This window comes from Argiope bruennichi, chromosome 8, assembly GCF_947563725.1.
Source record: "Argiope bruennichi chromosome 8, qqArgBrue1.1, whole genome shotgun sequence".
Taxonomy (NCBI): domain Eukaryota; kingdom Metazoa; phylum Arthropoda; class Arachnida; order Araneae; family Araneidae; genus Argiope; species Argiope bruennichi.
Window position 1 is genome coordinate 35252983 of NC_079158.1, and position 14782 is coordinate 35267764.

At 25.4% G+C, this 14782-nt stretch overlaps 1 protein-coding gene across 1 annotated transcript in view; it reads left to right on the forward strand.

Annotated features, from left to right (window-relative positions):
* Nucleotides 1-685: 685 nt before the first annotated feature.
* Nucleotides 686-14782, forward strand: part of LOC129981614 (uncharacterized) — a 59527-nt gene continuing 45430 nt past the window's right edge. The window contains exon 1 of the mRNA XM_056092526.1: nucleotides 686-863. Within this exon, the coding sequence (XP_055948501.1) occupies nucleotides 776-863 (88 nt within the window). The 5' untranslated portion in view covers nucleotides 686-775. The remainder of the gene's footprint in view (nucleotides 864-14782) is intronic.

The window sequence follows — 14782 nt, forward strand, 5'->3', positions numbered from 1 at the left end:
CATGCAGATTTGCCTGATGATGGATATTTTCATCATACTGTTTTTTTATTATTTTATATTATATATTTAAACTACAATTTTTTAAACATTTTTCTTTTAATTTAGAACATGAATTATTCACCTCGATATATTTCAGAAAAAAAATCATGCAAAGAAGGGTAAAGGCAACAATAATCGCAGGACAATGCAATATATTGAATTTTTCCTGGAATATTAAGTAAAAAATAATTATTTCGTGGAAAGTGTTTATTGAAGTGTTTTTAATTGCACAAATGTATCCACATAAATCTTTGAATTCAATAAAACTTATAACATCACTGAAAGTAATAATTCCATCCTACATCATATTATTATTTGCAGTATTCGGCTGTCATTTAATTTTAGCAAACCAACATCAGTTCATAATTTATCCATAAATTCCCCCCGGAACTTTACCTTTCTCTCCACATAGCTCACGAAAATCGAAACTCCTCAGCGGTATTGGATTTGTTCTTGACCCCTTTGAGGAAACCATGTGACCATCCTCATCCAATCGCAGTCCACGATTTTCCAAATGCATGGGCTCTGACAGCCGGTAACAGGGTTTTACAAACCCAATCCTGGCCAGCTCACACTATTAACAGAGCTTGAGTATACTAGTCCCTGTAACTTTAGCTGCGCATTATATAACCGAAATACAGCATATCTCCAGCAAAAGAGCTTTTATTTTTTTTTTCTTAATTTTTTTTTCTGAACCATTGTAAGGGTTTTAGAAAATTCAGGAGCTCCAGTGAGAATGGCTGCAAATTTTCTCATAGATTTTCTCATGTTGACATATCTGGTAGATTCGTCTATTGCAACGACGATTGATTCTACTACTCAAGGTGAGTGATTAATATGGTTGAAATTATGAATTATTAATACTGGCGATCGCGATGGCCATGAAAGCCAGTGCGTAATTCAAATGCCGAGTATTTCAATGTAGGGTTTTTTTTCCAATGGATTTGATAGATGTGTTTTTTATTGAACAAAAAGTGTATTTTTTAAAAAATGTGTATCATTTTATTTGCTAGATATATGCACGTGCTAAAAACATTGACAGATGTTTTAAATATATAATTTCTACATTTTTTGCAATAATTCCAAGTAATGTCGTGTTTTGTATCAAGTAGCTTAACGAAACTCTGCTGAAATGCTTATTTATTTAAACCATATGGCATTTCAGGTGCTCTATGATATAGCTTTTCATTACAATATGCAGATTAAAAATTAATAATCTATTATTTTTAGGAAAGATGCTTATAATTAAACGATAGATTTAATGTGTTCGAAATTTTAAAACTACTTTTTATTTAAAAATTAAAAATTTTAAAAGAATAATTCTAAAATAAACTTGGCCAGATTTGGTTGCAAATAATATAAATATGCTTTTTATTTAAAAATTTGGAATGTCGAGAATATTTTACTGAATATGATTTCTTAGAACCAAAAATCTGTACAAAATTTAGATTACTTTTTTTTTATTTAGAAATGCATTTATTCATTGAACAAAATAAAATATTATTTACATTATTTAAATTATTTGAATAAAATTAAAAAATTAATTTTGTGATGAAATTCAGAAATATCTACTGAATAATTCTTTGCGTTATTGCATAAATTATGAAAAATATTCGTAAGGAATTCTAAAAGAATAATTTCAAAGTAACTAAAAAAGGAGAATTTCAAAATATACTACAGTGTAGTAAATATTTATGTTATTCAATCTAAAACACATTAATAGAAACTAAATAATAAAGAAATAAAAAATAATATTAAATTTAAAAACTTCATAAAATGAATTTTTTAAAAATTGTTCCTTATTATGCTTGATAAAAATTTATACTTTATTAAAATCAAAATTTAAGGAACATTCAAAATTTATTTTTTTATTCGCTTCAAATTATATTGTCCAAAAATGTTTCTCTATCACAATCATAATTATAAATATTAATTAAAATTGCAAATCAAACATATTCTATAGTTTCAAAATGTTTTTATATATTTAAGTACTAAACAATATTATTTTTAATATATCATTATATGATACTTAAAAGGAATCTTGTATGAAATATTTTACATTATAATATTTCTAAATATTACCATCTTTAAAAATATTTAATTTAAGCTTTATGACAAATAGAAATTTTTGTAATAATTTTTTAAATGATTTAGAAATTTCTACACCAGTGACAAATTTTTTTTTCACGATAATGTCTAATCGTTAAAATCTTTTAACGAAACTAGAATATCTTGTTTAATTTATTCAACATATGGATATATGGAAATAATTCTTTCAAAAATTATATTAAAATGTTATTAGGGTTTTCACAATTTAATTTCGTAATAAAAAATAACTACAAAGAAGTTAGTCAAATAACTATTTTAATATATATTTGAATAATTTGTATTAACATAGTTGCTCAAAAAGTAATGCTTTTTTATTTCTAACGTAAACTTAACAGTTTCCATTTCAGTTTATCTTAAATGATAAAAAAGTGATATTTACCTTTAGTGTTAAATTAGTATTAACTTTAATTTTACAGGCATTTAAATGTCAATTCATTTTAGATAAATGATGATAGGCGATACTTGGATTTTATTTATTATGAAAATAAAACAATTATCTAAGTTCGCAATTCGGATTTCCAGTGAATTGTTAAAAAATTAAACTATGAAAATCAATTACAAAAATCGAATTTTTTCATAAATCTTGTTTAAATTGTTCATGAGCTTTAGTAAATTTAACTACAGTATAAGATAACAATGCATTAGTTACTATGTTCGAGAAATGCAGGAATGTTTTAATGTCCATAAATTGTATAATAATTTTTAATGCAAAAAAATGTATTATCTATTGATATTAAAACATTAAATTTTCTCTAATTCTTACGCTTGAATAGTTTTTCTTGTTTTATTGCAAAAGTTTATTAAAATTAACATTCAACAGACCCAACAACTATAATATCGCGCATAAAAGAAATGAAAATGCGTATCTTGAAATGATTGGAGCACAGGATATTATTAATGAAATTTTCAGTCTAAAAACAATAAGAGCATATTATTTAATGATGTTGGAACCAATCTTGTTATAATTGTGAATTTTAAGGCTTTAGTTGTTTACAGAATTTCATCTCAATCGATAAAATATCAGATATAGAATTTAAAGCATTTTATAACTAATGCAGGAAAATAGGCAATTTAGAAAATATGGAATAATTTCTTTCAAAAATTAAGTTTTATATTTTTAATAATATAAATTACAAGAAGAGTTTTTTCAATCTCCTATAATTCATAAAAAGTGATAAAATTAGAAAAAAAAATTCTTTCTAAAGTTAAACACAAACATGATTATATTTCAACACAATTATAATGTAGATTAAGGGAAATGTCATATTGAATGAATCAGATTCTCTAATTTTTTTTTTCAAAGAATGTGGCTTCTAGCGAAATGAGATGGGCCTTAATGTTATTTTGAAGCTCTCATTTTAATCTGGAAGTTCTTTGAGCTGTCTTTTAAGTGTACGTACAAACTAGAAGATTTTTTAAAAATTTTAACTTTAAAAAACCAGTTTTTTCACAGTAGATCATTAATATACGTTTAAACTCATTTCAGTGCGAAAAAAACATATTATACTAATTATTAATTCATTATGTAATATTTAATGAGCTAATTAGCATACTTTTTGAAACTTGATATCTTAAATTCTAATTTGTACAGACACGCAATTCTAGTTGGAACTGATGCCTAATATTAGCCTTTATGTTGTCTGCCTATATCAAGTTTTAAAAATATATCGTTTTTTTAACAATTTTTTCATCAACGATGATTAGAAAAAGCGAGATTTTTTCTGTCATTTTAAATTTTAAATAGCTATTAAGATTTTATTTCTATAAATCTAACTTTGATTGAGGCACAAAACATCCACTATTTCATACAGATTATTTTGATATATAAATGATTGTATTTGGTTCATTTCTTGTTGAGTTATGATTGTTTGAATGAAGCAACACAGTGGAAAAATATTATTCTTCATAAAATGAGTTTTAAAAAAACGAAAACTGCAGTTTTTAGTGAAAGTACCTCAAGAAAAATAATTATAACCCGAGAAATATTCCGAATATTGGCAACATCTTGGTATCGTTTGAAAGCTAAGGATCAGAGAACATTATTAAGCAATAAAAAAATATTCGATATTTTGAGCGATTTTTGAAGTTTCAAGTGTGTACATACACCTTAAAAGACGCAAATGGAGCTGGAAAGTATAAGCCTTCGTCCTCCAAAGTTACAATTTCGACATGCTAATCGACCATCTTAAACAAGCCCGCCATTCCAGCATCCATCGTTTCTTTAGATAAGAACTTTTTGAACAATAACATACTACAATCCTTCTCTCCCCCCCCCCTTTATCGAGAATGTGGTTTTGATCGCTTCCCTGAATTTGAGAAGTGGCTAGAAAGCTAAAGCCTGAAGATTAATGGAGAGTTTCTAAGGAACGTTCTATCACGGACAGCAACACTCTTGAAAGCGGGCATCAGAAACACAAACCAACTATATGAAAAATGCCTGATCTTCTAAGCCATATCTGAAGTAATCTGAATCTGAAAGTAATCATGTTTGTACATAAATATTGGTAATATATTCATTTATTATAATTTTCTATGGTCCATTGAATATTGGAAAGATAACGTCTATCGTAAAGCTAGATGAGAGTTGATTTTAAAAAGCAAAGAAAATATAGTTTTAGGATATAACGTTGGAAAAAATAAAAAATTATATACTATATGGAGAAAAATTAAAAATTCCTGTTAACAAAAAATATCTGTTATTTTCTACATATTTAAACTATTTTGGAAAACCAAAGAATCAGTGTTCATTCTAAAGTATTAGCCCAATTTTGTCAATTTTTTTTTCAAATTAAAAATTCTTGATCCTTAGATATATCATCAGTGATCGCTTATATTTCACTATTCCCCAGTTTTTGAAAAAATTCTGAAAAATATTACTTTGTTGTGCATTTTCTGTGAGAAAAAATTATCGCAGCACTGCTCTCCGGATCTAAACACTTCATAGATTTCACCTGTTTATATTTCATGCGAAATGCATTTTGATCATTGCTGTGACACATTCTATCAACATATTATAATCATGAAAGTTATATAAATTAACAGTTATCACACTATATTTGTACATTTTGATTAACTAACTAGATTTGCAAAATAATGATAGAGGCGATAATAAGCGATAAAAATCGTCCAAATCAATCAAAATGTTGCGATTAAGAAATTTTATTTTAAAAAATTTCCCAAAAATGCAGAGATAGATAGAATACAATTATTGACGGCTCATTTACAAATCTTGGGACTATATAAAAAAAAATGGCGAAATCGGTGTAATAACTATTATTGGGGATTTTGTCGAGCTGTTCTCCCCACAGATAATAGAAAAAGTTGACATTTCAGATTTCTTGTAAAACTGCAGAACGTTGGGAGTGGGACAAATGTCATGCATAGTTTTCATGCTTTTCATAGAAAATAAAAAGTAGTGAAATCGGCACTATGATTGAAGCTGATTATGCCAATCATTTTAAATATATAGATGATGAGTAAGAATCAGCTTGTCAGTAGAGATAACTAGCTATTATTATTTTGATGAAATTGACACATAAAAATGAAGAGAAAACGCTATTATAACTGCAGAAAAAAATCGCTCAAGATTAGCAAAAAAAAAAATCTGTTAAAAAGTTTCTTAATATGAAATTCTAAAATTCAGATTTCATCATTGCGACTGAATATCAAAAGTTTTGCGATTTTTTTCTTCAGCAGTAGATTCATCATCAAATTTACACTAACGGCAGAAAATTTTTCCAGTATTACTTAACTAATTCTCTATTAGTAAACAGTCAATATTTCAGCAGAATTTTTTAAAATTTCTGCCTATATTTCTTGTTTTATCAGTCCTAAACCATTAGTCTCAGTTGAAAAGTATCCGAAAAGATAAAAAGTCTACCTCAAATTTTAGTAGAAAATTTACTTCAGAGAATTTTCCAGAGAACTTTAAGAATAAAAATTTTAATATAATATTTAAATTTATAATTAAATTTATTTTATTCTACTATAATTTCTTCGATATTTTAATATGAAAACAATTGTTTTATTTTATTACTAAAGATGCAGGAATTATTCATTTTAAAATTATAATTATGTAGCTAATGAATGATAAAATATTGCCAATCATGAAATGTGGGAAACTTTTAAAAAATAAAAAATCATATCATTTGCTTAGTGAATTTGTTATAAAAATGCAGTTAAAAATAATAGAAAATAATTATTTTCTGCAACAGAATCGAAAAGAATCTCAGTTTTTAATGAAGTTTATATTTGACTGTAATTTTTTTTTATCAAACGATTATTTTAAAGATTCTCTTTCAATAATAGGAAGCTCAGAAAGGCTTTTATTAAGCGCTCTTTAAAACAAATCTGTTCCAAAATAATCTTGTTTAAACTGTATAAAAAATTTAAATGAATTTGTTATAGAAAAGACTGTGGAAAAGGTTTGCTCTATAATGAAAAAAATCAAAGCTTGATTTCAAAGGTGTATATTTCAGTAAATAAAAAAAGGTTTTCTATTCTATTGTTTAAAGATTAAACAAATGCTTTTAAACTAGCATTTATTCTCGCTTCTTTTGTATCACTATCGTTTAATTTTAATTTGCTGGTGTTCTAATCTAGAGAGTTCATTGTATTTTTGTTTCCAAGTAAAAAAAAAAGCCTTTAAAATGAGAAATTCTGCTATGAAATTACGTTTTATTTATTATAAGAGTTTGAAGCTGATGGTTCAAATATATTATGTTGAAGATAAAAAAGAATATTTAAATTTGTTTAAACCTATTTATCTTAAAATTTTAAATATTAAAAAAAGGGTATTATTTCTCTTTAATAATATTGTTTATTTTAGAAATGTTAAAAAAAAAAGATATTTCCTTTTAATGGCATTTCGCAGAAATTTATTAACATTCTCTGGAAAAAGTCTAAAGTTTTCTGAATGAAATAAAATTTCTGAAAGGTATTTCTCCCTTTATATTATATATGTGTCTGAATAAAAAGCTGTATTTCGAAAAAATGATAATTTTATTCTAAAATATGGAATATCTTTCGCGTTGAAATGTAAATAGTGTTTTTCTGCATTTTCTTTAACCTCAAATTCAAAAGAAGAATATTCCTTTCTGTAGAAATAGTTTCATTGTATTTCTTCCTTTTATTTTCTAATGATGGCTTTTTATTTAATTTTATTAACATTATTAATAACTTTTTTCACGATTAAAGGCAAATATCAAATAATTAATTCTTCTATTTCCTTAAAAAAAATTAAATAATCGTAAAGCAACAATTTCTTTTTCAAAAAATATTACATTCAAGTCATATTCCTAAAAAATAATAAATTGGGATATTTTTTCAGAAAAAAAAATAACGATAGCTGCATTTTTTTCTTTTAAATAATTAATAAGAATTAAAATTAAATATATATTGCAAAGAAAATAATTCATTTTAAATTATTATTTTAAAAAAAATTTTTTAATGATGTAAAAAATTTTAACTAGTTTCCATTAACAGATATTGCATAAACAAAGAAATCTCAATTTTAAAAAAAACATGTTTCCTGAATATTTTAATTTTTTTGTACTGGTAAATCACATCTATTAGCTCAGAAATATACATATATTACATGCTTTCCCACTTATTTGTAACTTTTAACAATCTTCTACTGAATGCAATTCTTGTTTAAAGAATTCTGCAGGTGTTAAAACTACAAAGCAAATGTTGCCTTAACACATTTGTTTCCTTCTAATTCTTCCTTACTGTATTTTAACACTCTTTTGTAAGAATTCTATTGGCAACAACTAGCAGGATAAATGTTTTCCTTACAGCATCTTTTTTACTTTCGCCAGTTTCTCTTGTTAAAACTACTGAGCTCGTTCGAAAAAAGTTTGTAAATGTCGTTTCACTGTTACGAAACATTTAAGGGGGCAAAGCCATGCAAGTACGATTAGACCTGTCGGATTTTTCATTAACTTGCTTTTCCGTAGAAGATAGAAAGAAAACAAATGGAAAGGTCAGTCTTCTGTTTTTCTCTACGTAAAAGCGAAACCAAAGATTTGTTTATTTTTATATTGATTTTTTTCATTTCAAAAAGTCAAGATTGCGCTTTTTTTCCTGATAAACTTTGAACTAAGTGCATCACTTGAAATGCATGCTTAAAATTATAGTAAGCATTTACAGCACAATCAAATGCTACTTTTAAGTTGTGCTATCTAATTTAATCTAAGTTGCATTTATATTTAAGGTTAAGTGTTAATCTAAGTTCGGCTATTTAATTTATAGCACTATCAAATGCATCACTTTAAATGCATGCTTAAAATTATAGCGTACATTTATAATACAATCAAATGCTAATTTTCAGTTGTGCTATCTAATTTATAGCACAAACAAATTCGTCACTTTAAATGCAGGCTTAACATTATAGCATGCGTTTATAACACAATCAAATTCACTCTTAAAATGAGCATTTGATTCATTTGATATACAGCCAAAAAATTAATCAAATGTTAATTTTTTGGGCTATATAATTTAATCTAAGTTGAATTTATATCCAAGTTCAGTAATCAAGTGCTAATCTAAGTTGTACTATCTAATTTATAGTAGAATCAAATGCATCATTTTAAATGCTTGCTTAAAATTATTGTGTACACCCATTTATAGCTCAATCAAATATTCTTCTGTCATGAAAAAAATTCTCTAAAAGGATTTTAAAAAAATATTTTTGACCGTTATTTTTTTAAATTTGATATATATTTATTTTTTGTTGATATTTTGAAGACCGCGATGATAAAATTTTAAACAATATCTGTGAATGATAATAGCTTTATATTTTAGTGCACTTTTTTTCCTACGATTTTGACAACAATTAAAAAACATGCAGAGGTAGCAAATTTATGAAAATCAATGCTGTTTCATTAGATGGAGTAGCCAATGCAACAACCAACCCCATGGAGTAGATTCCTCAAAACTACTTACAAACACACTAAATGTGGTCTCTAATAGGTTACCCCCCCCCCCAGTAAAAACTAGGACCTTATGCAAGACTTTAAATGCAAAAAGCGTTCCTATTTTTATTTTCAAAATTTTTGCTGTGTAGTAAAGCTATAAAAATTTTAAAAATCCATTTTAAACGCCTTTTTTTTCAATCAATTGAAATGTCAATTCATCAAAAAGATGTCAGTTTTAATAGAAATACAAATTAAATTTCATTAATTTCATTTTTTTATTTATGATAATTATTTGCATACGAAAAAACAAGCAGAGGTGGTCAACTTATAAAAAGATTGATTCAAATTTTGAAATGGATTTACATTTTAAATGTTTAATCTTTATTTCAAATTTCATTTATCAAACTTTATATTTTTTTGTTATGTTCATTTGTATCTGTCAATCAAATGGACCGACAGATTTCTTATGAATGAATTTCATTCAAAATTCCGTAAACATCTGCAAAGTTGGTGTAAAGATTACATAACAGATTTCATTCATTTAGCTGATGACTCTTTTTTTTACTCCTCATGTTCACAGATATAGATGCAGATACATAATAACAAAAATATATTTTTCGAACTTAAGGAAATCAAAAAAGGAAGATTTCTAAAAATATCATGTCCTTTCTTCATATATATGAAAATAAAAATATAAATAGCATTTTTCATGAATGTGTGTAACTTGCAGAAAATAGAAAACATTGGAAAAAAGAGAGAAAAAAGAGCTTTATCGCGTGATACGTTTATGCTATTATTTCTTTGTTATTACTGTAATCTTCATTTAGAATTCTTTAAACGTTGTTTCACAATTGCAGTAAGACTGGCAAGTGTGAAACTTTAGTAGAATAATTGTATTTCTCATTATTTTACTTTCTTTTTTGAGATAAAAGTTAAAGGGAAAAGGTAAAATTTTCTCATGAAATTAAATAAGGAATTTAATTATTTTAAAGTAAGAAATATTTCAATTTTGCCTTATCTTTCCAAAAACTTTTAATAAGATGAAATGACTATAGTTATATTTAAAATTTTCTAAATAAACAAAAAATATTTTAGCTTAAAATTAATTTTATAGACTTATTATTTCTTCTTTTACGTTCATTTACATATATAATATTTAATATTAAACTTTTTTACAGTTTTTCAAAAATTGATCTGCGTAATTTTGAATTTGTTGTTTAATTATTTTATTGTATTTATCGTGCTTGAAAAAATATATTAATTAATAAGATAAAATCGTCTGAGAGATTAAATTTATTTTCAAATATTGACTCTGATAATTTATTATTATTAGAAAATATATTAATTGATTTTAAAAAATAACAAGTATATTATTAAAATTTATTCAATTAGAAAGGTGGAACAAAATTTTGTTCTTTTAAAACTGATCCAATAGAGTTTAAAAATAAACAATTTATATATATTTTAGTTAACATTTATTTATAAAGAGCTAAATTAGATTTTTTATCTAAAAAATCTTATAATATTAAGAAATAAATTACATATCCTTCATTAAAAGCTTATTTATTCCACTTAATGCAGTTTTTATAAAAGCCATTTCCTAATATTAAACTTAATAATGTATCACAGCATTTTTTTAAATTTCCATTTCTTATTTTCAAAATAATCAACCACCTTCTCAGAATTTTCAAAAATCTGATTAAAATCAAATTTATAGATATTGTAGCACTTTTATATTCATTTCTATACATAATATTTATTAAAATGTATTTGATTAAACTCAAATACGCTTGAACATATTGAAAAAAGTCAATTTAATAAAAAAAACGCGTTCATTTTTTCAGCGAATCGAATTCTCAATAAATATTAAATCAACTTCCATAAAATGCTAATATTTGTGTTGTCATTCAAATTTAGCAGTCTTGACGCCCATCAGTCTTATTTCTCATTAATTTAACTACAAATGTTTGAAAGCAAAAAAATACATTCAAATAGAAATAGAGGTTTATTTTAGTTTTAGAAACATACTAAAGTATATTATATTCTACTCTCGCATTAAATAAAGTGAAACGATGACAATAAAACCGGAAAAAGGAATAAACGAAAAATTCTTCTGCATTTGAAATGCATTTTCACCTACTAAACGTTCATATGTATAAAATATTTGAAGAAACTTTATCAACGACTTTTTGCTAAATAACAAGACAGTGTAAAAAACAATAAAATACAGAACACCTCTTTCTCACACGGAACACGTTTTTATTGTCACCATTTTCCCTTGTTAGTAGTCTAATCCTCGTTAGTAAGAATTCTGTAAATGTTGTTTCACTGCTGTAAAATGTTGGCGGCGGCGAAACCCGCTAACTCCAAACAAGATAAGAAAAGTCGTATTTCTCATTAACCCACTTCCCTTGCGCCCCAGAAAAGGAAAGGAGAAAGAATAGGAATTCAAGTTTTATTGTGCAGTAGCAAAACTTTTATTATTTTTAGGTAAGAAAATCGTTTTCACTTTGTTTTATCTCTCAGAGACAATTTCAGTAAACTGGAATGGCAACAGTTAAGTTGAGGAAATCCTGAATAAAAAGGAAATGTTTAATTTAAGCACGTTAGTGTTATATTAATTCTTTTCTATTCAATTAAATTTCATTTCAGTCCTTTAAAATTATAATGGGAAAATTGTTTATTTTTAATTATTTTGTGAAATGAACCAATGAGAGTGTTGCTATCCCTAAGATTTTCTCCTATATTTATCATTATATAATCAGAGGATAACTACTATACTTATCACTATTTCCCATATTTGTATTCAGGTCCTTAATACATTAAACTATATGAATATGAATATTTTGGACCTCTGTTATTTGACTATGCCAACATTTTAATCTAAAGAATGCTTACTAGATTCCGTTTGTATTGCAATATGTTTTTGAGACTTCATTTTCACATGCACACGAAGAGAAGCCGTGCAGAAGTTGGACCTTCTATGAATTTGCTTGCTCAATTGATATCGATGCCCAGTTTTAATAATAAAATGATATGTCAATTTTCTTGAATAAAATTTTGTTTCAATTCTGAGTTATTATACTCGAAAAGCACACATACGAAGAGAAAAGACAATCGCTTGCGGACATTTTAGTCTAAAATTCAATAGTAATCGGTAATTTTAAACTGAAGTCCATGATTATGACTGATATAAATTTAATTTTTCTAGGTGGTTTCATTTTTTCTATCTTTTGTAATAATTGTGGATAATTTGTATAGAAATTTCCAATACCTTTTGATTGACATTATTTTTTCAGAAATTTTATATATACATTACTTAATCTTGGTACTATACATATGCTAGGGTCAACGCAATTAATAAATGTTATTAAAAGTAATGATCACAGTTAATATTTAGTAATTGATTATTTTTTTTATAAAAATGGATTATAATGGTTAACCCATTAATCATTTTTTTCTTTTATTATATCAACTAATAATAAAGATGAATGTGTGTGTGTGGAGGGGGGGGCATGCGTTTTACAAGTCAGACCGTTTGAATTCCAAACACCATACATTCACTTATAAATACTTTTAAGGAAGGAAATAGGCACAACGTTGTATTTAATTTTAAATAAAATTTTATTTTTTTAAAAAAAATTAAACGTTTCCCTGTCATAACTTCAAAAATATAATACGAGACAAAAAAAATCTATACCGATTCGAAATTTAAAAAAACAGCTGTCTTTTAATATTACAAACTTTACAATTGGGCAAATGTTTCCTAAATTTCAGCAATTTAAAAAAAACACACATTTTTACCTATTTATTCGCAGTTTATTACATTGTTGCTCTAAAATGTAAACCGTATTTATTACTACATTATGCAATGAATCACATGACTTTCGTCCATTATTAAAAACTAAAGAATATGAATAAAAAAACTGGTAATTTAGGAGATAGACTTATCTGATATTTACATTTTCAACAGATCTATGAGAGTGTTTGATAAACAAAGATGGATACATACTATAAATAAAGCTTAAATAAGACACTTAAAATAATATGGCGCCAATAATTGACATTTTAGAGATATCATGAAGTTATATCTAAACGATTTATCTGAAATCAAATATAATAAACATTCTGTGCGAAATAGACTGTCACCTGAGGAGACTAGTAGTTAATAATAAACGATTAATTACATTGTCCATGAAATATCTGTTTGCAAAAAAATAATCATTTTAATTCTTCTAATACTGATATTTTTAGAAATAAATAGATGAGATAAATTCATTGTTACATAATTTGTTCGCAATTTTTATATTTATTTTTACTCTTTCAAGTAAAATCTTTTGTAACTGCACATAAAATCAAAATAATTATTCTTTTAGAATAATACAATCCTAAACAGAAATAATTCTTTCTGGTGATAACAATCGTTTGCAATTATTTTAAAAAGAATAACTTACTTTCAAGAGTTCTTCCAGATTATTATAATTATTACCTTCCATAAAATTCATTAAAAAAATGTTCTGTTCTAAAAGTAGTAGTTGATATTTATGGGTAATTTTATTTAACATGAAAAATTCCATTTTAAATTATCTTCCCATAGAATGGAAACATCAGATACTTATTCATTCACATTTGTTTGTCCCGGAAATTGATTTTTTGAAAAAAATAAAATATAATGATTGCTCAAAGACCATTTACTGTTTTTTCTTTACTTAGAAAATGCACAAACTCTAAAGAATAAAATTTTTTTCCTCAAATAAAGACTTGTTTAATCCAATTAATGCTATTTCGGAAGAAATAAGCCATCCATTTCAAATATTAAACCTGTCATTATTAACATGGGTTTTCTGTTTTATTTTCAAAATAACTGGTTACTTTATTTAAACTGCTAAGAATTTTTGGATTTCCCTTAGAGAGCTAATTATGTGAACGCTCCTTTCCAGTCAATTTTATAAATTGAGCGTTTTTGTATATGAAAGAAAGAAACTTGAAATGAATTACTACCGATTTTAAAACACAAAAAAAAAGATACGGTCGACTCATTATCTTAATATGAGCAATATCTTTTCTGTCTTTATGTAAGAAGAAGAGTATTTATTGAAATACTGAAGAAGAGCATTTATCAAAATAATTTCATAAAAATGTGTTTAAAGTGTTTTATAGTGGTATTCTTTTATTCAGAAGTAATAATGTTTATTAAAAACTCAAAATATAAATTTCTGTAAAATGTGAATTCATATATAGAACTTCATTTAAATTATTTATTTATTAATTTTAAAAAATAAATTAATATATTTTAATTAGTACAATGTAAAATTCTAAAAATGATATTAAAATAATTTTCTTTATTCTCTTTCGCACATCTGAAATAGTATTACTGAAATACTTTGAAATAATATTCAAAATATTTCATACCATGCTTAATAATGCAAAATTTAATACAAATATTACCTCTTTATTGTTTATCGAAGTAATTATCTTATACAACAAGACATTATTTGCCGTTGTTAAAACAAAGATGTGAAGGCAGTTTATAAACTCGTATCTTGTGCCATTGCCGCTGCACTTTTTCGGAATTTGAAAATAGTTGAATTGAGAACATTTTTGATCCCTGGAAATATTTACATCAGGGGAATCAGCTATTATGCAAGTGCAAGAACGTGATGTTTTGGAAATATGTCAGGAGGTTCCTGTGAAGCAACCCTTTATCGCAATAATAC